This window comes from Colius striatus, chromosome 3 (assembly GCF_028858725.1).
Source record: "Colius striatus isolate bColStr4 chromosome 3, bColStr4.1.hap1, whole genome shotgun sequence".
NCBI classification, from domain to species: domain Eukaryota; kingdom Metazoa; phylum Chordata; class Aves; order Coliiformes; family Coliidae; genus Colius; species Colius striatus.
The window spans coordinates 48,336,146-48,360,150 of NC_084761.1; the positions used below are offsets into that span (position 1 = coordinate 48,336,146).

Sequence of the window (24,005 nt, forward strand, 5' to 3'; positions counted from 1 at the left end):
ACTGGCCTGTACTCAAGACACAGAAACAGCCATTTGAAGGCTCATGTTTTTTAAGCCCATGGTAAAATACATTTTCCTGAGCTATTTACAGGTCTTTACGCAAACAAGAAAAAGTCTCACAGAAAGTTACCTGCTTGGTTTGCAGGCTGCCAGCCAGAGTATTTGGCAGCACCTGGGGGTCCCGTGGGCTTGAGGCCTGCAGCAGATGTGGTGCTGACGGGAGCAGGTCTTGTGGCTGTGTTTTCTTGGCAGGCAGGCATGCTCCTTGCTGAGGTGGCCGAAAAAGCAGCAGCAGGTTGGGTAGCCTCCAGAGAGTCACTGTTCAGAAATGAGGGAGGAAAAAATAAAATATATTTCTTTATAGAACAAAATAATTTGTGAAATAGAGATGTGTAGTAACATCCCTACATCCTGGTGTAACAGAGAAGCAGCTATTCCTCTGTCATCACAAATGTTGGGGGGGATCATTCCAGGACAATGCTATGAAAGTTCTGTTTTAAAGCTGTTAAGAACTAGACACAAAACAATTTCTGCTGAAGGTTAATACAGATAAGTAAACCCCTTCAAAATTTCCATTAATTGTTAGCGTGATACAGGTTAAAACAGAACCCTTACTTTGGTACTCTTCCAGACTTTTTCAATACTTCCTCCCCTCCTCCTTTGAGAGTAGGCAAATACTTGTATTAGTCAGATTACACTTGTAGATCTCAATAAAAATCATCAATCTATAAGCAACTAAATTAAATACGATCTTCTATGGGCCACTGCTCTCCCTAAAAATTAAGTATTTTAAAAGAGCTATACATGTCTTAATTCATTAAACAACATGAACATTTTGTATTGCCTCTTTAGAGCAGTTTACCGTTGCTTTTATACTTTCAGGGTTAGCAGAACTCTTTCAGCTATTTAAAAACACACATGATGAAAACTGCACTTAATCAAAATTCACTTAGAGTATAAGTAGCCACTTACTTCCAATCTTCCAAGTGAAGGAGTAATTGCTAATGAAGGTCATTTGCAAATTAAGATAATTACAAAATCGGGAAAGGAACTCAACAACTAAACAACACCAAATACTTATTTTGTACAATCTGGAAACCCATTGGTGAACACATCAGCAGCCTCGTATTTTTTCCTCTATTAAAAAAACCCCAAAGTTACAGCACATGTGCATCATGCATATTTCACTGGGGTTATTCACAGAATTATAGACTGTGCCAAGTTCATAAAGTAAAAATCCTTGAGCTACTTTTACAAGTATTGCACATGCACAATATTGCCTTGCCTGTATGACATGTAAGAACTTGAACACACCATGAGGTCAAAATGCAAGTTCATAATTTTTTTTTTTTTTTGTCTCTAAGATTTATAGGGTTAATAATTGATGTATTTAGAATCTTTTTTTCTGGGTAAGGGATACAAAAAGACTCACAGTTTAGAGAATATATCTGGATGCTCAGTTTAATGAGTAACAGTTATTGCACTTGTAGACTTTTGATAGCAGCGGTAGCTGTGCTGAACTGACACTGATGGATTTGCCTTACCCAGCCTGCACAAGCCCAGTGAAGCACAAAGTGAGACCTCACATTCTATTTAATTTAAATATCAAAATATATTTAAAAGACATTGGTATAGTGCAAATGGTGGCATTTAAGGTACACTTTAGACTCCTTAAAGGCTTAGGATGCAAGTCTTTTTAACAACAGATTTTAGGCAGCTGAGATTTGCTGCATAAAAGCACTGTTGCAGACTGAAAGAAGAAGGATAGGAAGGCATCCTCTGACATGAAGTAGCAGCTCAGTGGTTGAAGATGACAAGTTTGGGACTGGCTTCTACTGTAAAAAAAAAGTGCATGTCTACAACTTCAATGTCACAGAAACATCCTTCTATACTGTTGAGTATGTTTGACACGTTTGACATCAAACTTGCTCCAAGTCACATCCGATTACAACTTTAAGAATTCCTCAAAAAACTGTTGATCCTAAAAAAAGAAAGTTCGCTCCTCCTCCCTCCAAGAGACTCATCACCACTTGTCAAATCACTTTTTATGTCTTGCACTTCTTTACTGTCTTTATCTGGAACATATAAATAATAGAAATAATCTGTCATGAATAAGAAATTCCTGCTGAATCAGCAGGAATTCCAGCTGAGTCTTTACACAGAAGAGGCTACTTAAGCAAAAATGGATGAAAGTCAAGCAAAAGGGAAGGAGGAGGGCAGAAAAATATAGAAATGGCTGAGGTATGCTATTGGCAAGAAGCAGTAGCCTTGTAGGTATAGGCAAGGAAGTAGACACTGATACATGGCTATAAGGCTAGCTGTCGTGCCAATTGGTACCTCCATCATTGCCATTTTTATGCTTTAGTTCTCAAGCTTGTGAGTGACGTGGTCTGCTGGTTCCCAAAGCACCAGATTACTGGAGACACTAAGACTTTCATTCTAAAATTAGGCAAATCCTAATGATCCCAAACTAAAAGATAACAATAAACTCACCTGTAAAAGCACCTGTGATTTTTTTTTTTTTTTAAACACCTCTTGTGGTTTATGTGCAAGAAGCCTAATCTAGAGAGAAGCTTCCTAAGAGAAACGCTTGAAGCCATCACTCTGAGAGAGGGGATCAGGTTGTCCTCAGGGAAAAACTTCTGACAGGTCTTTGACACCCTTTATACTTTGTGGTTGGTTCTTTTAAGCAAGGGTTGAGTCAACACAAGAAAACTACAGCACTACAGCCTGTTAACAGACAGGCTGCTACTGCAGCTTAATGAGTGTCTCGTGTGATATTCTACAAAGTGGCTGTACAATATCCACAACTAGCACTACTAGTGTTTTTTAACTTGCTACAATATCGTACAATGATGATCCAAGATTCATTAGAATCTAGAAAACACATGATGTGAAGACAGAATTATATACAGAAATTCAAGAAAATTAACAGGTTCTAGAAGAGAGTTCCCATATACTTTTCAGTGTTGCCACTACAAAACTGAAGATGAAATGATAAAACTATTTACCAAGTTCCACATGAGTAACTTTCTCAGTCTTCCCAGATGACAACTCATATGTCAGGCTGAGGTCAAATACATTTCCATGTCAAAACACTTATACTACTATTAATAAGAAGCCTACCTTCTAACTCTAGCTTTAACCTTTTAACTCTGTTTTCATAACTCTTAAATTCCTCCTCCACTTGATCCATACTTACAGTAAAAATAAAAGTTTTTCATAAAAAAGCTAATGCAATAAAGAGTCACAACCATTTTAAGAAAAACAATGTTGTTTGCAAGATGTGAATGCTCTGCTGTCAAGCTTTCGGCAAAGGATTTAAACATTGTAAGAATGAAAGAACAGTGGAATGCAAGTCTGATTGATTCAGCCTCATATCCTGAAAACTCACAATGTGTTTAATAAGTTAAAGAAAGATTAATCAAAATAATCCTGGAAGTGGGTAGCAGGGGAAGCATTGCAAAAACAGTCCAAGAAGAAAACTTCAGCAAAGAAGATGCTAGCTTGTACATGAGATACTCTCCTGTATTTCCATGGAGAACAATTACTCCTGCACAGTGGATCCCTATTCTGTCAAAGTACGGACATGTATGGAAAAGACATGGAGGAAAAAAACAGAGGGCTCCAGTGCCAGCACAAACTTGATCCACAGCTGACAACAGGCTCTTCAGACTTACTCCCTCCTCATCAACAAAAGCACTATGGAAACAAGCAAAATAGACTAAAAAGCAAGTAATAATTCCTCTGCTATCCCTCCTCACCTTCCTCTCCAAATATGACACGCTGTATGACACTCTGGTTTCCAATGGGAGACAGGGCAAAAAAGACATTTGCCAGATGACTGTCCCATCACTGAATGTGGTACTGAGAGCTTCTTGGATGCTACAGAGAAGCGATGGGCAAAGATGGTGGGGAAGGAAGTGGGTCCAGGTCACCCATGAAATGAGTATCCTGTTTTTCAGAGAACACTCTAGGATTTTTGCATCCATAGCACACTCCCTTCCTTCGCAAAATCAGGTGCACCGAGACGAGGCTGAATACATTTCAGAAGCATCTTAAGAAATTTGCACTGGAAAACCCTTATGGAAGTATTTAGAATTTTTCACACTCTCCCTTCTCTCCAAAATCCAAGAGAAGAAAAACACAGTTTGGTGCTAGAGATGCCTAAATCTCCCTCTATCTTTCCATGGAAACTCCTGTATAATGCTGTCTAGATTTTTTTCACATATACTTTAGAGAAGATAACTCTGTGTGTCATGTTGTTATTAGCCAAAGGTCCTAGCTTTAAATGAAACGTATCTTGTGGTCATGTAACTTATAATACCACTGAAATGGTAAAAAGGACCCAAGTCTCTCAGATTTTTCTAAGTGGGTTCAAGAGGTCTGAGTGGACTTCTTCCTCATGTAAATCCAAGACAGCAGGTTGTCTATCTGTTAACATTAGCACTTGAGCCCTGAGCTCTGTTTGGTACATCACTATTTTCCTCATAGTTCTCTGGATTATAAATGATATTTTTTAACTCACACTCATTGTTCCAGAACTGTGTGAGTCAGAAACAAGTCCCCTGTGGTTTGAGGAAGCTTACTGACAGCAAAGGTCATGTAGTATCTAACAGACAGCCTGTAAATGCTTTCTTCAGATGGCCAGGAATTCTGTGAGGTTATTTTCCCTTAAGAATATTAAATCTTTAAAGGCAAAACAAGACCAACACAAGAAAATACGTGAGCAAATCACTCTTCTTGGTTTCTGGCACAATCAAGTAGAATACCTTGATTTTGCTTTATGGCTTCTAAAACCAAAACAGTTCAACAAGAAAGACTTCCCTTGCATTACACATTGCTGTTTGCTGGTTGTTAACCCCAAGCAGGCATCAAGTAGAAACCTGAATAAATAGCTTCTAAAATACACACAAAGTGCTTGATATAGGGCTGAAGGGGGAAAAAATATTACACACTTTTTGAAACATCTATATTAAAGAAACTTTGCAATTTCAGAGTAAGGAAAGAACGGTTTGTCTGCCCTAAGACTAAGCAAATTGTTACACAGATGCCTGTCCAAAGCTTTACAGCAAGCTTTTAGAACAGTTGAGATAAAACTTGACTCTCAGATCTCCATTTCTTGTTTTAAGCTATGCTGTTTAAGTCATATACACCACATGATGTATTTTGTCTAATATCAAAATACACATATATGGGAGACAAGAAAAAGCCAGGTATGAGAATGATGACAAAAGTCCATGAATGGGGGACAAACATATGCCTTTTTGCAAGGGTTTTCTGATGTAACAATACACAAACGCAAGGCAAGAAATACCGAGTACTGACCTTGTTCCCATCCCTACTGCAAACCCATAATCTTGGACAGCTTCTTAAAATAGTGTTTGCTTCATGTTAACCTAGCAGTGTTCCAATAACTTGCAAGAAAGAAGAAAATACAAAATGAAATAGTAAAAAGAAAGTGCAGAGAAAGTCATGTGGGTGGAGGTATTTCCATCTTGAGTTACGATGAGGGACTATGTAACCCACATAAGTAGCACTCTGCACTGAAACAATTCAAAATATCTTCCAGAATAAGTATTCTCTCAAGAGTCAACATCAGTGTTTATCTCAAAAGGCCAGACCACCCTCTTTTCCAGTAATTATACATGGTATAGCTGTCAGGTAGATAAAGCAAAAGCCATGTCAACACTCATTCCTTCTAGTTTCTCCACAAATTTCACAGTGTATTTGCCAGGAGATTTAATTTCAGGGCAGAGCTCCAATTCATGGAAATGCAACATATTAAATGCATCATTTCCTTTGCTGCATATGCGTTGTTTGTTAAAAAACATATCCCCCCTAATAAACTTAAGTCTATCTCCATTTCCATCAGAATAAACATGATTTTAATAACAGCATGGTTGTTAAAAAGTCCATTTCTGAAGAGTCTGGTAGGGGAAGAGTATGTATGGGCGTTCAGCAACACTTCAGGCCAGTTCATAACACATATTAAGTCTGTAAAAGGTCAAATTCTCTGGCAGCTACCCAGTACAGAGCAGTAAAAGACAGCTAGCTTTTTGGAAAAGAGATGGTGAAATGAGAGGGATAAATATTTGTGGAGCAACCCTAGCAAAGAACAAAACTGAAACTCTGCTTTTGTCATAGCTACAACCTTGAGTTTTTCCTCAGAGACAATGCAAACAAGCTCAAGCTTGTTTGCAAAATACCTTGGCAAAATACATCCATTACCTTTTTATCAAAAAGTTATACAAGACAGAGCCAGAAAACACAAATCCCAAAGTTGTTTATTATCTTGGCTTTCTTGGTTGAGATAGTTGTTTTTTTTGAACAAGTTATTCTACTACACAGTGTCATATACTCATGTCTTCAGTTACGGCAGACAAGATTTCATCCCTCCTTATCAATTGTCCCCACTTCTACAGCTCCATCTACTGGCAATCCCTTCCTCCTCACTGGCACCAAGTGAAGATAATGAGCTCAGGATGACAATAAGCAAAATAGAAATCACTGCCCTGGTATGTTGTATCATATCTGAAGATCAACACTAGTTATTTTGGGAAAAATTCTTAAAAAATACCACTTATGCATAACGTTCTCAGAGTACTGCTACATCATATGTCCCAAATTTTCGATCATTTTCTATTTTAGGTCATACCATATTTAGGATGTCCCTGACAGCCTGAAAATCATACACTCCCTGTATCACTTAATGCCACAGTCTGTATGCAGCAACCTGAACCAGGATAATCTGGCTATTGCAATGGATTAAGAGAGAATTAATATTCCACAAGTTTAGAAATAACATTTTAAACCCTCTAATAATTTATGAATGACCTTGATATATTTGACATTGATAAGGTCTTCCGGGCAAGCTTGTATGATATCTGGACTCCCAGTATACCTCATGGCTCCCTGGCACAAATCTCTTCTCCAGCTTTACCCACTGGAAGAGTAAAACAGAGTAAAAACTCCAAAACTGTACTTTAACTATGGCAGGATGAAAGACGCTCTCTGTTGTTTCCTGCCTTTCCCAACAAACAGTTCCATGTACTCATAAGGTACAGCAACTGAATGGAGCCAGCTCTGGAGTCTCAGCTTTCTGGCAGAACTAAGTGCTTGCACCTCAAAAAATAAACTTTCAAAACCAGGAGTTTCTCCCTGTGTGGTGAGCAAATGATGGATAAACATAAAGCCATTTTCAGAGTCAGGAAGGAGAATGTTTCTGTTCTTGTAACAACCTAACTTCATTTGCAGCTTTTGCCATGAACAATGCACATTAGTGAGTGAAGGAAAAAAGGAAATCAGGGAATTAATTTCCACCACCGTTATCTGCTCTACCAAAGTATCAGCAAAGAAACTCCACAGCTGAAGAAGAAAGTCTTGCTGGCATCATGTCCTGGATTTCACCAGTACTGATACACAGGTATCAGATCTCCTGGAGAGGTTTTCCCCCTGGATGCATACATAAAGAGATTTTCTTAAGTATAATTCAGTGGCAAAAAGCAAATTAATATTTAAGGTTGTGTTATATCACTATAATTCTGATAATACTACTTTTTTCTATGGTCATGTCCACAGTGTGACATATAGAATGGCATGGGTTGGAAGGGACCTTTAGAGATCATCAGGTCCAAGACCCCTGCAGAAGTATATCTATGGATATGTCCAGTGGATACGTCACAACATTAGAAATTTTGATACAACTTAAGATTGTCTGCTTGTGTCTAATAACTACCATTTCCGCTCCTCAAGCTTAGGCCTACTTTAGCTGCTAGTGATTGAAGTTACCTCGGAAATCATGAAACAGGAGGGAAAGAACTAATACCTCTAACTTAACAAAAGCTTCTACATCAAGTGGATCTCAGATCTACTTATAATTGGGTTATAATGGGGTCTTATCTTCAGAAAGTTTTATTCCTGTGAAAATGCAAATAAGTACATGAAAAAACCACAGATTTTCGACTTTCTCTTCATTAGCACAACTTAATGCATACTTTCTTGTAAAATAATCAAATAGACTTCTGCCTTTGAGGCTGAAGTCAATGACATAAAAGCAGCTTTCTGCAGAAGTGAGCATTAACACAGCTGTGGTCAAGCAATAGGAACAAAAAGTCCTGTGCACTGAACAGAATCAGTGCTGTAACAAAGGGCCTAGAGAGCAAGTAATTTTTGAAGTAGTTATTTGCTGCACTGCATGTCAGTTATACATTAAAAGTGAGCTTTGAAAAACAGCAGTCTTTGTTCCCAAAGCACCCTTCCAGGCCAACACGCCGCTTACTTACTCAAACAACTGTTAAAAACAATTCACCTGGACAGAGGCTTCAAGCCAGCGTGTCTATCCTGTTTCCTCTCCACATGGCTATTTAGAGCAATGGTGCCTGCCTTGGAGGTCTGTGATGCAACATGAAGAGCACCCAAAGAGTGCCCTGCAGGTAACCTGATGGCACCTGATGCCAGTAAGGAAGTTTTTGCTTAGTACGGTGGACTTGCACAAACATCACTGGCAGGAACAGGGTGTAGATTAGTTCTGCAAAGAGGTGAAACCAGTGGGATCTGGGGTTGGTGACCTCATGCCAAAGACCACAACACAGCAGATTGTTTGGAGCATGCAAACAACAGAAACAGGCTTTGAAGAACAAGCTGCTGCTTCTTGCAGGTCCCAAGTATCAACCATGCACGGCACTCAGACAATACCTCTTGCACTTCTGCAACTCCAGAGCACTTGTGGACTTCCTGGAGGGCCCGATGGCCTGCAGAGGAGGCTTAGCGACAGGCGTGATGAACAGGGCATCCAAGAGCGCATGGTAGATACTCGGTTCAGAGAGTCTAGCAAGTGTTTAAAAACACCACTAGGTGACCAAAGTTCATGTTGGCTAGGTCCACTGAAATCCCCAAAACCCTTACGAAAAGCCTGTAAATTCTGTAGTGGTATGCTGAAAGTGAACCTAGGACAACTGATGTAGAAACTATGTCTAAATAAGCAGTCCCCAAAGTGGAAGTTGCACATCACAGGGGGTTAACAAGACAACTCACTGGCGTGTGAGAAGAAATCTGTTTTATTTTTACCATTAATCAATGGAAAACATTTTGTAAATAGTGTCTATTTCAACGTTTTCTTAACCCTTTTACATTTCTAGTTTTGTGTAGTTTTAACATATACATATTACATTTATATAATTTAGAAATACATAAATATACATATATTGCATGCCCAGATTTTTTTTATTGATATTAATGCAGGATTAGAAAACTTGAGACCACTGGTCTAAGTAAGCCTTTATAAGAAGAATTCCCGTAAAGATTCAGAAGGAACTCAGAGAGTTATTGTCTTCAAGTATCCAAAAGTTATCCAAAGATGCCGATTATTTTGGTCTTGTAACATAACTGCTATTTATAGTTACTTTATTGACTGAACCATAAAACATATCACGAGGATCAGAAAGGCTGAATTACACCCCAAAGTTCAGAGCAGCAGTCTAGAGCTAAGCTAGAAAAGGGGCATGGGAGCCTTGGATATATTCTAATGACTTGTCTACCATGCTACTGTGAAAAAAATAGATTTTTTTAACCCTGACAGGGATCGATTGTTCTTTTGTTAGCTTGAATTTTCTTAAACCAAGCAGTAAAATGTTCTTTTTAAAGTTGAAGTCTACCTGGCCCGGACAGCAATGGCAGCAGACACAGCAGCAGCAGCCATGCTCTTTATTTTTGATCTCTGCTTGAAAGGTGAAAGAATGGGAAGAGAAGCAGGTCCAGACTTGGGCAGAACTCCCACAGGCTTTTCCAGCAGTACTTTTCTATCACAGTAGCTTTGAGGCACCAGAGGAAAAAACAAAGATAACAGGAAAGATTGACAGAGACACAGTACAGTATCAGACTGCATTAACTTCTAGAAAGGTATGTGATTACAGGTTCCTAGCTCCAAGAGATATCAGGTAACATACAGGCCACTTGAGTACTAATGTAGAAAAAATCAATTTTGATTCCATGCACAAATAAAACTTTCCCCTCATCCAGTCAGCATTCAGCATCTCTCAGCCATTCCAAATTCCCCATCCCAGACTCTGCCTGGCCATTCCCACTGAACTAAAGCCCAAGACATTCCAAGTGCATATACCTAAGTCTCCATGATGCTAGTAGAAAGAGCCCTGAAAATCATTTAGCTTACTTTTTTTTTTTTTCATAATAAACATAGAAAATTTTGGAATATTTGCTGATATAACTTCAGTCTATTTTTGGCCATCTTTACCAAATTCAGCATGCTCTTCACCTCCTTTTCATTTTCCTGTCTTATTATCTGGATTGATAAGAATGTGAACACGCCAAAAAAAGTGAAAAAACAGACCAGCTCCAAAATAATTTCACCAGTGGTGAATCCATAACTTAAGCTCTTATTTTAAAATTCAAAAGTTATCCACAGAATTGCTGTGCTTTTTTTAAAAAAATCATTTCTGAAATTAACAGAACGCTCCAAATACTCACACAACTGTATTTTATACCACTTCTCAGATTTAAATGCAAAAATGCTGACTGAAAATCTTACACCTAGCAAGCAGTCTGCTGTAGATACACCTTCAAACATTTACCTTGTATGACTTATAGATGACTTAGCCTGACAGCTTGAGATTTTACCGAAAGGATTTGTTTCGCAAGTAGATAGAGACGTATCATGCCTGCCCAAAAGCAGCAAGAGAACAAAAGTCATTAATAGAGCACATCACACTTTTGGCAGTGCTAAATGAAACTCAGGAGAAGTTCATTTAAGGATTTTTAAAAGTCCTCCTTACTCATAAAAAAGAGAACAGGTATGGTTTAATATCCCAGAATGTTAATTACTGAGGGAAGAACTTACTTTCCCTCTTGGTAAACACTACACTGGATACTCTGTCACTAGAAAAGTGAATGCTTATATTCTCCTCCAAAAACTTCAGGCTACTGAACAATCCCCAAAATACACATTTTACAGTAAGGGTGACTAGCCTTTGAAAGCCAGATGAATAAAAAATGTACGATTCTTTGATGTTACACAATGTACACTCTGCTGTGCCTTCCCCCAAAAATTTTACTCCACACTTTCACACTATATATTCTCCCCACAGCACCAAGTTTTGACAACAAATCCACCTTCCAATCAAATCTCCTACCCATGACTGGTTGGGCCACTTTAACTATTTTTCTACCTTTTGCCTACAAGCTACTCAAATTTTTAATTGCTATGCACATTCCCAGAGCTGTGCAAGGATCAGGAAACACCTGCAAAACTGCTCCATCTGAACAGCAGCATCATCAAAAAAATCCCCAAAAACCACATGTAAAATTATAATTTCTGACTGTGCCTTTTTAAGGCAGCTGGCTCAGATGTACCTGGCAGGAACAGGAGGTGCCTCAAGGGCTGTTTCCACAGGTAGGGCTGCAGAAGGCGGCTGCTCAGCTGGGGCAGTGGGCAGGGATGGCTCTGATGTCTGTGTGGCCACTGTGCAGGTCACGGGGAGAGCAGGCGCTAGATTGGCTGTCAGAGAGCCTGCTGCATCTGAGGCGGGCAACTCCGCAGTTATTGTCCTAGTTGATGTTGATTTCATAAGCAATCATAACAAGACAATGTATGGAGAAGAAATTTCTCACGTGATTAAAAATTCCAAACAGTAACTGACAACTTTATTTAGCGAGTGTTCTCACATCTTTCATAAGAACAACCACCGAGTAGCATGTGAGGGCTTTTTATTCCCTAGGAACCAAATATTAACTCCCCTAAGAATCAGACCATGCTGCAACTGGTTGTTCCTACAACTGAAGCTTAACACCTTAGAGCAGGCTTGCTTAACCACAAAACAAAACCACTTTGGTAAAGCAGTTACTGAAAAAAACCCCAACTTGAACAAAAGCACAACCAGTTTATTAGAAACTACCTAATGTAAGTAGAAGACACTTCAGACACCATAGACACTTGGCTGCTGGTATTTAAAACCTGATCAGTTGCGGGAGTAGGAGGTGCACACTTGGATAAGGCTTCCAAAGGGTTCTTAAACAAAAATTCTCTGGAGCAAAAGAAAGCAGAAGGACAAGTAGAATTCCACCACAGGAAAGAAATATTCTCCCCCCATATTTTACTTTCTTTTGCTTGTCACCAAACCTGACAATCATAAAGACTTTACCGTTTTAGTTCAGTCAGTCCAAGACCTTCTCCTTCACTCCAGTCTGATGCTCATTTGCCAATTAAATGAGAAATTTCTCTCTTTGCAAATTCCCTTTTGCATGATGACTACAATCAAGTGAAGTTATTAAGAAAACTGATGTAGAAATGTCAAACCTGCCATTAAGCAGATCTGGCTCAGTTGAGGTGAATACAGCAACAGTTCCAACAATTCACAAAAAAACAGAGGTATGCACAGATTACACCCTTTCCTGGAGTTGCCCTCTGGTTCTCCAAAACTTCATGCAGCATCTTTGGGAAGCTTTACAAGTCATAAAAAGGTCCTTGAAGAAGGCAAGGAAAAGGAGAATAAATCACATTGGCTATATTCTCAAGAGGGAGAGCAAGCCAGCTCCAAATCTTACTCATACCTATGTACATACTCATTTCATTTCCATTTTTCACTTGCTTTGGCAGTAGCTAGAAAAGGAGCAAAAATCCAATCTCAGATATTGTAATTTCTGCAAAGAATATTCTTGGCTGTCCACTAATCAGAAAGTACAAAACAAAAAATCAGGATTAATACCTACTATTTAGTACTGAGTCTTTGTATTTATGACTATGAGGAATAATTCCATTAGAAGAAAAGATAAAAGTAGGGCTGTATGACTCTGAAAAGCATGTACACGGAAAGAGCAATGTGAAGACTTTCTGGAACTGGATCTGCTTTATATTAGTTATGTATTTCTGAGGAAGTGCCAGATTCTGTGGTTTACACGGTCATGCCAAGATGACTTTTGAAGATGATATTTTGCAACCTTCTGGAAAGGCTCTAATTGCTTTTAACTATTTTACTGTTAAATTTATAGGAGGACTTTGCATATATGAAATTGAGTAATAATACTCTATAAATTACAGTAGTTGGCTATATTGTCATATGACCAGTTTAGTCTTTCAATAAAGAACTAAAACTACAATAAAATGCATTATGCTTCATAATATAAAGTCTGCCTTATAAGCAGTGAACCTAAGTTTAATTCACTAATCAAATCCAGATCCTTTACACATTTCACAGAAAGTTCTTTCTCCTTCTTGTTGGTTCAGTAGTGGGTGGTACAAATCACAGAGTTTAGGCTGAGAAAAGACAGAGCCCATTAGGAAAGTAAAGACTTATGCCAGTCATTGACAACACATGGCAGGCTTTACTGACAGAATCAAATCTACTGACCTTTGAAATGCCCAATTCTGTTTCACTAAAAGTGTGACATGGCATGTACCAATTGCTCCATAAAGATTTCTGATAGCTGTCATTTTATTAAAAAAGGAGTGTTGGAGGTCAGCTTTAGGTTTATTTAGTCACCCAAAAGAGTGTTACAAAAGCAGTAACATCAGCTCAGAAACAAAACAAACACCAAATATAGTTGCCACACTAATGACCATTCATTTCAGAGGGGAATCAACACTACATAGCTTTGTCAAATAATTTACATTTTCCTTTCCACATTCAATGCTAATCCTTCCTTCTTCAGCTCTGCAGAAGCTGCTCAGCTTTCTGCCTTTCTTGAGTAGAAAACTACTTTTGAAACAATTTGTATAAATACTTTGTTTCTCATCCTGAACTACCACTAATGTGGCTGTTTTTTCTGATTCCATGTGGCTCATTTAAAAATAATAAACCTAGGAGCCATAGGTCATGAGCAAGAAGACTTAAATTTCCTTTCCCTGGACACAGATCTCGAGCTAGAATTTAGAAACAACTTACTTGGAACACAGTAGTTGTAGCAGTATCTGCAAGGCAGCTGCAGCTCAATAGGTTCAATTATATGAGAGTTTCATTGGTAGACAAGAAAAAAATCAATTATTGAAGTAGCACTTTTCCCTCTGTCTTTTTTACTACACATTTTCTACTTCTTAAAAACAAAACAAAAAACAACACAAGTATTGCCATACATCTTTTGTGTGTATTTTTCATTTTTGGTGACTCATAGCTAGTCATTCCATATACTTTCTGGCATTTAGGAGAACACACTTCTGAAGCCATCACAATCAAATCTTTATTGGATCAAACCAAGGGTTACCATGAAGGTACGGGCCTACTGTCCAAGTAAATCTATCCTCACTCATCAATTCCCTTCCTGACTAATCTCAATTTAGCTCATGAAGACACCTTCTTCCCCCAGACATCAAAAGAACCTTCAAAAGACATTGTAACAAACCAGACTTGACATATTGCGCTGTGAGGTTTTGCATAATTTCTCTCAGCTGATCATTACTTTAAAAGGTAAACTATCAATCTCAAATCTTAGTATTAGATTTCTAGTTGCAAAAAGTCCACACAGGTATGAGTAACAATATATTCCTGCATACTTTTCAGAAGGATGAGTCTCTGCCTAGAGAGCTAGCTGAACCAGGCCCTACTCAATTCTCATTTTTGAAGCTGCAGCTTCTTTGGTGTTACAATTTTATGCTTGTATTGTGAAGACTAGTTACCTGCAATTAAACAGACACCCCTGCAATATGAAACATAAACCGTCAGAAAGTGTTATTGACCTTCACTAATAGCATTGTAACCCTCCAAAATACTGTCACTATCTTATATCCAAAATTACTGTTGTTGTCTAGTACCCATAGATGACCTCCAAAACATCACCAATCTGACAAGTTAAGTGCCAGTGACCCAACGCCAATGACAGATAACTTGTCAGATAATAGTTTTCTTGGATTGTATCATATCACAGCACTGTGCTTTGGGCAAAACAATTTACTTATTTTTAAAAAAGTACTTGATATTCTTACAGGTACTTTTTCTGGGTGTTGAAGAAATCAAAATTTGTATTTGAGTTGTTGAGACCACTGAAAAATTATTCCACCCAGGTGACAGACATCCACTGGTGAGACTGCTCATGAATCTGTTGAGCTTTATTTACTTTCTCTTCCCACTCCCACTATTGATAGCAGATCAATACACTTAAATGAATGACAGACAACCCACTCTCCCCCAAGATAGCCAAATCTAAGCTAAAACAAAATACAGATAGTTAACTCAACTGAAACTCCTTCTGAATGATTTGCCTCCCAGGAGCTGCTGCGGCAATGTGTTCACAAACTCTGAGAGAAGGGACACTGCCAGGGGAGGACTCTGCTACTGGCAAAAGAGTGGCTGCAGGTTCTGGTCTAGCACCATTTTTACTCCATTCACAGTAATAAAACCAAATGGAGAAACACAGAGGAAGAGATTTTTAATCCACATGAAAGAGTATGCTCAACAGGAGACATTGTGCACCAAAGCATTAGTAAATTAAAAAAAAAAAAAAAAACCAAAAAACACAACAAACAAACTCTAGCGTTTACAGGAAAATACAAATAAGGGGACAGAATTATGCACAATATACTTAGGCAGTGTCACACTTTTAGTCAAAGTTGAGAAGTGTCCTGTTGCTTGTAAACTCAGAAAGCCAAGTAATATTTTACATTTACATTAATTGAAGACATATTTAGTATTATACTGTGTGATTAAAAAACTTTTAGGAAATACTGGAAAAGAGTCAGACACAAGTGATAGCTGGATTCACTTCCAAACATTTTATATGCTTTTTGCTAGAATTTCTTTAGGATGTTAGCTTTGTAAAGGTTAGACTTTGTATTTCTCTGGGGAGGGGAAATTAATACAAGCAGCCTGAGATCCTGCTCCATTAGGTAGATCTATAGGTATCCTTTACAGTTAGTTATGACATGGGAGTGAAAAAACAATAAAAATACGATTTATGACAGATTGTTTCAGGACTGACCAAAAGTGGGACAAATATTTTCCAGTGGCTATCGATTAGCTAAACCACAAATATGGAAAATCCAGACACATATTCACTCAGAACAATGAATTAGGCCAAAAACAAATCTGCACCTGATTGCTCAAAAGGAGATGATTAAAAGTGAACATCTAATACAAATTTGGAAATAAGGTGTTGCAGAATTAAAACTAATTTATTACTAAAATATATAATTAAACCTTACTTAAAGGTCAGACTTTGCCTTTCTAAGCTTTAAATAATGGGTTTAAGAGCTGAAATTTAGACATTTCAGTGAGGACTTTTATTACCATTTCCTGTCCTTCCAGCTGCTGAAAAGAAAAATCTATTTTATCCACAAAAAAATCCACAGTGGGTTACAGTTTAGGGATAAAAGATAATTATAAAACCACAGGGCATTTGTTTTAAGCAATGCCTGCCTGGAAAGTTTAATATTATAAAATTGGGCTATTGATTTGTAGATTACTGATGGAATAAAAGTTCCTATTTCATTGCTTGTCCTATTTAGCCTTCCAGGTGATCTCTTAAATGTAAGCTTCCTCATTTATACTAATACCCACTCCTAATATTTTTTTACAGGTCAGATGTATGCTAGGAATCTGACATCAGCTAGGGCATGCTATCCACATGCACAAGCAGCCCATTGTTTTGGAAACATTAACAAAGCCCAGAATTTAACATCAACTGGGAGAAGATGTCATCTTTAAATCAGTAAAGTAAATCCATTTCACACATTCAGGAAACATTTTTTGAACTAGTGATTTGTTATTACGAGTTTATGCAAAACTAGTAATTTTGGTAGCCTTTCTCAAACTACAGATTCTGTGACTATCTATATTTACTTTTAATAAAACAGTGGCTTCTGTACTCTGGATTACTTAGAAGCTTTTTCTTCCATTTCTTTTTAAAGCAACTTACTCTTCAAAGGAATGAGAGCTGGTAAGATAAACGTAATGGTAAGTTAAATAACAATGTAGAGGTATTCTCATTACCTAGGGACATCTCCAAAACATATAATACTTCAAGGTCAAACCATTCTGCTCTTATGAAGAAAACTTCATAGAGGCAAAGTGTTAACCTTTCATAGCTTTCATTGCATTGACATCCTCAGAAACTCCCATCTTCCTTTCCATTCATAGAAAAAAAACCCTTTAAAGCCAACAAAACAATTTCAATACATTACATTCCTAACTTTAATAGGCAGTATTCTACCACACTATTATATTGTGGTGTATGTGCACTCAGACTTTGGTTTAGTGACATAGTATTCGCTACCAACATACATGATGGCGAGGGCGTCAATCAAACTAAGGGGCATTTTTCATCAAAATAGTCTTCAGTGAAATTATTAAAGTGAATATCTTACCCTACTCTCCCTTAGGAGTTAACTCCAAAGGTGTGTAAGATGTGATATGTCTTGGGCCATGATTATCAGTGCAAATCTAATTGTATTTTATTCTGTGCATTGTTAGGCATCCACATTGGTGACTGTTAGTGTTAGATAACTTGGCTGTTACCTGAAGTCTCCATTTTCTGTTTGGCTTTTCCTAAAGATAAAATGATAAATATCGTAAGCTACTGCTGTACTGTATAGCAGTATAAACCACCTGAAAAGGAAACAAGCTTAAAATGTTTCCAAAGATCTCTATTCCTTTCAATTTTCCAAGTTGTGCAATACAAAATAACCACAACCCAAGTTTTCAGAAGAATTTGCAGCGGACGTTGAGCTGTTCACAGGACCAATTCCATCAGAAAAAGCACACAGGTCAGCTACACAAGATACAAGCCAATTGCAATGGTTCTCATTAAGCACCAATGAAAGACTGGACTTTTAGATGTGCCATACAATTCACCTTTGAATTGAGAAGTGTAACTTTGCTGATTCCATGAGCATTTCAAAAGCTGAGAGCAAGTTTTACATTGCAGAATTCTTACTCCTGTATACCCTCAAAAGGTCAATAATTCTACTGATTTCTGCAAACTGCATGTCGATTTTAACACCACAAACCCATACTCCATTTTCAGTATGACCAGGAACTCCATCACTGTCCTGGTACAATTCAGATTGTTTCTTCTATGCAGTGGGAATGTAATTGTTTCTCTTGCTATAACTGTGAAGGTGTGATGAAATTACAGTTCTGTGCACGAGAAGACTATTCACAGAGCCAGTAAGACTCAAAAGAAAAACAGACAGAACTAAGATAAAAGCAACTTTTATTAAAATACTCTTCAAGCTTCAGAAAGCATAAATTAATGAATGTATAGCTACTATAATACATTATTTTACAGGAGAACCATAGGGCCACAAAGCTTTTTATAAACACAAGAAAGCCTATGAGCTTCACTATGTAATAAATAAACACTGTGTTACCTTGTTACAGGTTGTGTTGAAGCTCTTACAGGTACATAGCTACATTCTGCCCATTTTTCGTAAGTTTTCCACAATATCAACATATTACTAGTTAAAGCAATAGAATCTTTATATTGAGCTCGCATTTTGATTTGCAGCATCGGAATTGGGGTTTTTAAAATCTTTTAATTCATTTTTAAAAGTTGTGTTCTTGCTCTACTTTGTAAAACATTTACAACCACTCTAAAATTGACCTGCTGAAAATCTAGTGAAATTCAAGATAATTATCCTGTTAAGTACAATAGTTGCATACGGTCTCTCTTTGTCTTCTTCTCTCCCAGCCCCAATAGAATTTCTTACTCTTCTGTTCATAACTTTCTGATTTCTAACAACCTACAGTAACTCAAACTCAGTAATGCAAATGACTTCTTTAAGGCAAAAAAAGAACTGCAACAGCCATCTCCTCCCCCACTTTGAGGGATTCAGTCACCCAAGTTGTTCCATTTTAAATACGTATTTTTTTGTCAACTAATGATCAGCACAAAAACATTTTAATCTCATTTTTTATACATCAGTAGGAAAGTGTTAGAAAAGTATAGAAAAGGCTAGAATTTCTCTTGCAGTAAGGCTAGTGAAATACGTTTGTTTTTTTTTTCTTTTTTTAAAGCAGATGAAAAAGAAGAAAGGAAGTATTTGTATTTTGCAACTTGGGTAAAATCACTGGACATTAAGAGCACGTGCTGAGACTTCATGGTGCCAGTCACGTAATTTTGTATATTTGGGGCTAAAGACGTGCATGGGAACCTTTTCCCTGTGGAAAGAAGCGATAGAAGAAAAATAAGAAAGAAGGAAAGAAAGTAAGAAAGTTTGTCTTAAGCAGTTTCACAAGCTAGCATGCAATCTCCGTGCACTATTCCTATCCATACATTGCCTTCCTCTGTCAAAAACAGATTCGGTGTTAGGCAAAGCCAGAAGAAAAACTCCCAATGACTGCAAGAACCATTAGATTTTAGCCACTGGTTGGTCCTCATTTTGAGCAATGCTTATGCCAAAGCAAGGAGACAGCTGACCCTCATTCACAGCCCAGAGCAGTAATACTTTCCAGTTACACCTTGCAATTTCATCCATACTCACAAATCAAAAATGCCTGGTTAGATTTAGGAAAAGGAAAGCAAGTTGACAAGTTGACCTCATACAGAAAACCAAATCAGTCAGAGTTTATGGAAAATTTCAAACTCCTGCACAAACATTAATACTGGACTGCACAAATAGTTTTTAAAAGGTTGGTCTATGCAGAAAAAGATCTTGAGTTTTACATGCTGAAGTAGAAGGGAAAAAAGAAGCAACATATTAAAGACACTCAAACATCACACAAACTCTATCAGCTAATAATTAAGACATGCAGAGTATGAAAATAATAAAAATGTAAAACATCAACTCACTTAGTCTTCTTTGCACCTTCATGTTCTGGTTCTTTCACTGCAAGAAAACAGGAAAGTTTTCTTTTCTAAGGCATTAAAAGGCACTGTACCACCATACAGTGAGATTCTTCTTCATATCTGCATTCTTCACAGCAGGAAATTACAAGGTGGCTTGTTAGGACTCCTCAATTCTAAGTACACCCCAATGGAAATGAGACATGCCTATAAACTTCATGAGCCCCTTTGCCAGGCTCTGCTGGTCTCTTGCCCCTTCCTTTGGCCTGCTCTCCATGCTGGGATTAAGAAAGGTCAGTTGAGAAGGGAATGATGAATAGGAGTTGGGAGGCATTTCTTTTGGATGAACATACAGTAGGTTTATCACATCCAGGCTGTGACTCATCAAGGTGCTAGAGGACTGCAAATGGGATAATGTAAAATCAGGCCTGGGAAAACCTTATTTTTTTCTGGGGCATTAAACCTAAACAGGAATATTACCATTGTGGCGATACAGGAGGGGAAACAAACAATAAAGATGTATCTCTGGGAGTAGAATTGTGGATTTTAAGACTTAATATTCAACACAATCAGGAATAACATCCAGTAACGTATAATGTCCCGAGCTATTTAGCGACTGTAAGAGTTCTACAAAAACATTCTCCTATCATAGCCTTCTCATACTTTTAAAGAACTTACCAAAACTCTGCCTAGTGGATTTATTACCCCAGGAAAATGCAAGAGATGACATTGAATCCTTTTACTGTTTGCCCTTGTCCCATCTTTTAAAGACACAGATCTGTCCCAAGTCTGTTACTTTTATTTTGTTTATCCCAAACTACTCACTGTGATCAGTGCCGGTGATTTGGGCAAGAATACGGAAGGAGCGAGACTGGGTGGTGCCCGTTCGAGGATGCCAGTCCTCGGTATCCTCAATCAGACGCTTCTTGCTGGCATCGCTGTGGGTATGCGTGGGGTAGAACTCTGTGTAGGTATCCACGATGTGCTTCCGTGGGGGTCTGTGCCAAGGAGAGGAGAGAGTCGTGAGCCAAAAGTTTCAGAGACATCTGGACTGGGGTTGCTATGAAGATACAGGCAGAACTGTGACTTTTCACAGCATTTAAAGGCAGCTTCTGTGTTTGGAGGCAGATGTGCAGCATTGAGCTACACAGGCACACCTGAACACAGATGAAGTTCTCTGGACCAAACACAGCTTTATAATTACTCTGACCCAACTAAAGAATTTTTCACAGTTTCACTGCCACAATATTTGAAACAGCAAAAGACAGTATTATCAAGTCATTTACATGTTTAAAACCTTTACCGTTTGGGTGGGTTTTTCCTTGGAGATGACAGAGTATGACAGCAAGAGAAAGTGTTCCCAGCATAAAAAGGAAAAGAAGAAAAAGAAAACAAGAAATAAAGTCAGAAAAATGGAACAGAAGTGCAAGTAATTATTCTGTTGAGTTAATTTTGTGGGAAAGGGCACTGTAATCAAATTAATTGTGATATTCTCATCTTACTACTGCAGCACAGAACTCCCCTATTTAAACTCACTGTGACTTTATTACAGGGGTGATAGGGGAATTTGTTTTGGTAAAGCAAGTTTGTTTGGTAAAGTTAGTTTGTATCAGGTGCTCCTTGACAAATTCTCTCCCCTTGATTTACAAGAGGCAAGACATCTGCTGTGTGCAAAGGCCACCCAAGTATACACTAAGTCTTCTGCACTTGTCTAACATGGATCACAACTAGCCCACTTGAAAGCACAGGCAGCGATGTTCTGGAGCATAACATGGAGATAATGATGCTCAATAATATCTCCAAAAGTCAAAAACATGAGGTGGTCATTTAATCTGGAAATTTCCCCCACAGTAACCTACCTGCTATTATAAATTCCTGCACTACCAGATTTGCCAGGATTTTAAAGCTTTGCTTTCAGTAACAGAAAGAAGAACATGTAATGGCACTGATCAGTTTAGGAAAGGTTTACAGGAGATTCATACTATATGTATTAGGCCTAAATTCCACACTTATTATGCCAAAGCTATGATCTTTAAGACCTTTTACATGTACATTAATTTTTACATAATCTACAGGAGATTAACTGTGCAAAATTTTCATTATTTTAATTCTTAAGAAAAAAACCCCAAAAACTTTAAGTCACTTATTTTTGCCACTACTTCTTCACTGTACTTTTGATGTCCAAAGTACTTCCGATGAAGAAGTGGGAAATATTAATGAGAATGATGTAAATTATTATCTGGCAATAAGTAAGAATTAGGCCCACTCAATGGGATGCATTAGTAAATACTTATGCTTAAGAGGATACTTAATACTTGAAAGAATTATGTGAAAGGTATCATACATTATATCAAAAGATGTTATTTATTGACAGACAGTATTAGTGAAGTAAATGTGTCACATATCAAAGCAACTAAAAGAAGGAGAAGTATAGAAACAAAGACAGTGGTACTTCCAGGATGGAGTACAGGAAGTACAGAGAAAAATGAAGTAAAGCATCAAAAACAGTTAATAGCAAAAATAAAATCTGAAAACTGAAGCAGTAATTAAAAGGTGAGGAAATACAAGGAAATGTAAGTATTTCCATGGGAAGAATTATATTTCCGTGTAGTTGACTGCACTCTAGCAACTATCACTGTGAAATAAGTTGAAACATTTGAACATTTGAGAAAGTACTATGACAAAATACGCTGTTGACTTCTCCTATGTATCCTACTGGTCCCTTTTACAAGGCTTAAATTCTACTAGTAATAACTCATTGAGGCAACAAGGTGGTGCCAGAGACAACGGAAAATTCTTCAAGATAGGCTTTCTCTTAACTCAGCCTTGGGGAAAAAGAGAGGAAGACAAGCCAATTGAAAAAAACCCTCAGTCACATTTATCACCCTGTGCATGTACAAATCCCACTAATATATGGATATAACTCCTGTTTTTGTTTTGTGAATTCAGTATCCAGCACTTTATTCCATAGTCCTAAACTTCTGCTTTTATACTGTATTTCACCATTTACTAGTTGTATTACCAACATCAACCAGCCACAGGTGAACCAAGAATTTATCAATACGCACAAACACCATACAAATATTTTGTGGAGTAAAAAAAAAAAGCTGCAAAATGTAGAACAGTCAAAAGCAAGATCACATCATGTCCAATGCAGACAAAACCATTTACTACACACAGTAAGAAGTTACTGAGAAAAGCTGAAGCTGTTTTGCAAAATTTAAATATAAAACTCTGTAAAAGCTATAATTTTGCAAAACAAGAATACATGCTGGTTATTCCAACAAGAAAAATGACCATAATTCAATTCCAGTGTTGTTGATACTAACTTTGTCACTGTTGTTATCTGCAAGGGAAAAAAAAGTATTTGATACGTTAACATATTCTTTACTGCTTGAAATATTACAGGAGTTCCCAAATCCAAGCTCTGGTAATGCCATATATCATGTAAGTCAAACTTACAATCATCAAAAGAACCTACAAGGGAAAAATTTAGCCCAGCTGAGCTTAAACTGAGTGAAGTCTGTGGACATCTTACCTGTTTTAAGCAGCAGGCATGTTTTCATGCAGGAGGTGGCAAGAAGGTCTTGATAAAAGCGTAATTGCACACAGCCTAATGGAGGCAAATGGCTTCCTTTCTAAGACAGGACCAAACAAGGGAAACAAAACTTCCTTCCTCATCCTGAAGTGAAGGCAAATAGTTTATATACTGAATGCAGTTTGAGGGGAGGCAGGAGGAAGCAATGAAACTCTGAGTAGAACAAGGTGAACGTCTGAAGAACTATATTTGCTCAGCAGTGCTATCTATGAACAAGATACAAGTTGCCCTTTTTTGAGAAAATGAATAATACAAGACATAGGAGCAAAACAGAATTTATTTCAGACTGATAAATTATGCCAAATTTGTGTTTTCCATATTTCATAAATGTCATTAATTGCATTTTAAATCAGGAGATAGTTAAGTATCATTGCAGAAAAATAATTTTTGTAGGTAAACTAAGTAGTGTAGCAACAAATCAATATAATCACTTTAGAGGGTTTTGATTTTTGTTTGCTTTCTGCCTGAGGACTGCAACAGTCAAAACAGCCCATACACACTATTGTGAGATAAATAATAGTACTAATAAATAAAGTAGGATTTTACAGCTGTAAACATTTTCAAGCTTTCACAAACTATATCTGCAAGGCTGACAGCAAGATAGGGATTCCCACCCATCAGCTGTGACCCTGTTCAGCAAGTATTATTCATTCCCTAGCTGTTAAGGGAGGGCATAACTTAT

The 24,005-nt window shown here is 37.6% G+C and overlaps 1 protein-coding gene across 8 annotated transcripts in view; it reads right to left on the reverse strand.

Annotated features, from left to right (window-relative positions):
• The window catches only part of PDLIM5 (PDZ and LIM domain 5), a 116,432-nt gene that overhangs the window by 25,107 nt on the left and 67,320 nt on the right, over window positions 1-24,005 (reverse strand). For 4 of the 8 annotated variants that reach the window (XM_061991698.1, XM_061991693.1, XM_061991696.1 and 1 more), the window contains exons 6-9: window positions 20,551-20,723; window positions 19,732-19,768; window positions 17,457-17,486; window positions 131-318 (exon numbers count right to left, since the gene is read on the reverse strand). In XM_061991698.1, coding sequence (XP_061847682.1) covers window positions 131-318; window positions 17,457-17,486; window positions 19,732-19,768; window positions 20,551-20,723 — 428 coding nt within the window. Of the gene's footprint in view, window positions 1-130; window positions 319-17,456; window positions 17,487-18,172; window positions 19,101-19,731; window positions 19,769-20,550; window positions 20,724-24,005 lie in introns of those variants that run through there. The other 4 variants (XM_061991699.1, XM_061991697.1, XM_061991701.1 and 1 more) reach the window with 2 other exon arrangements.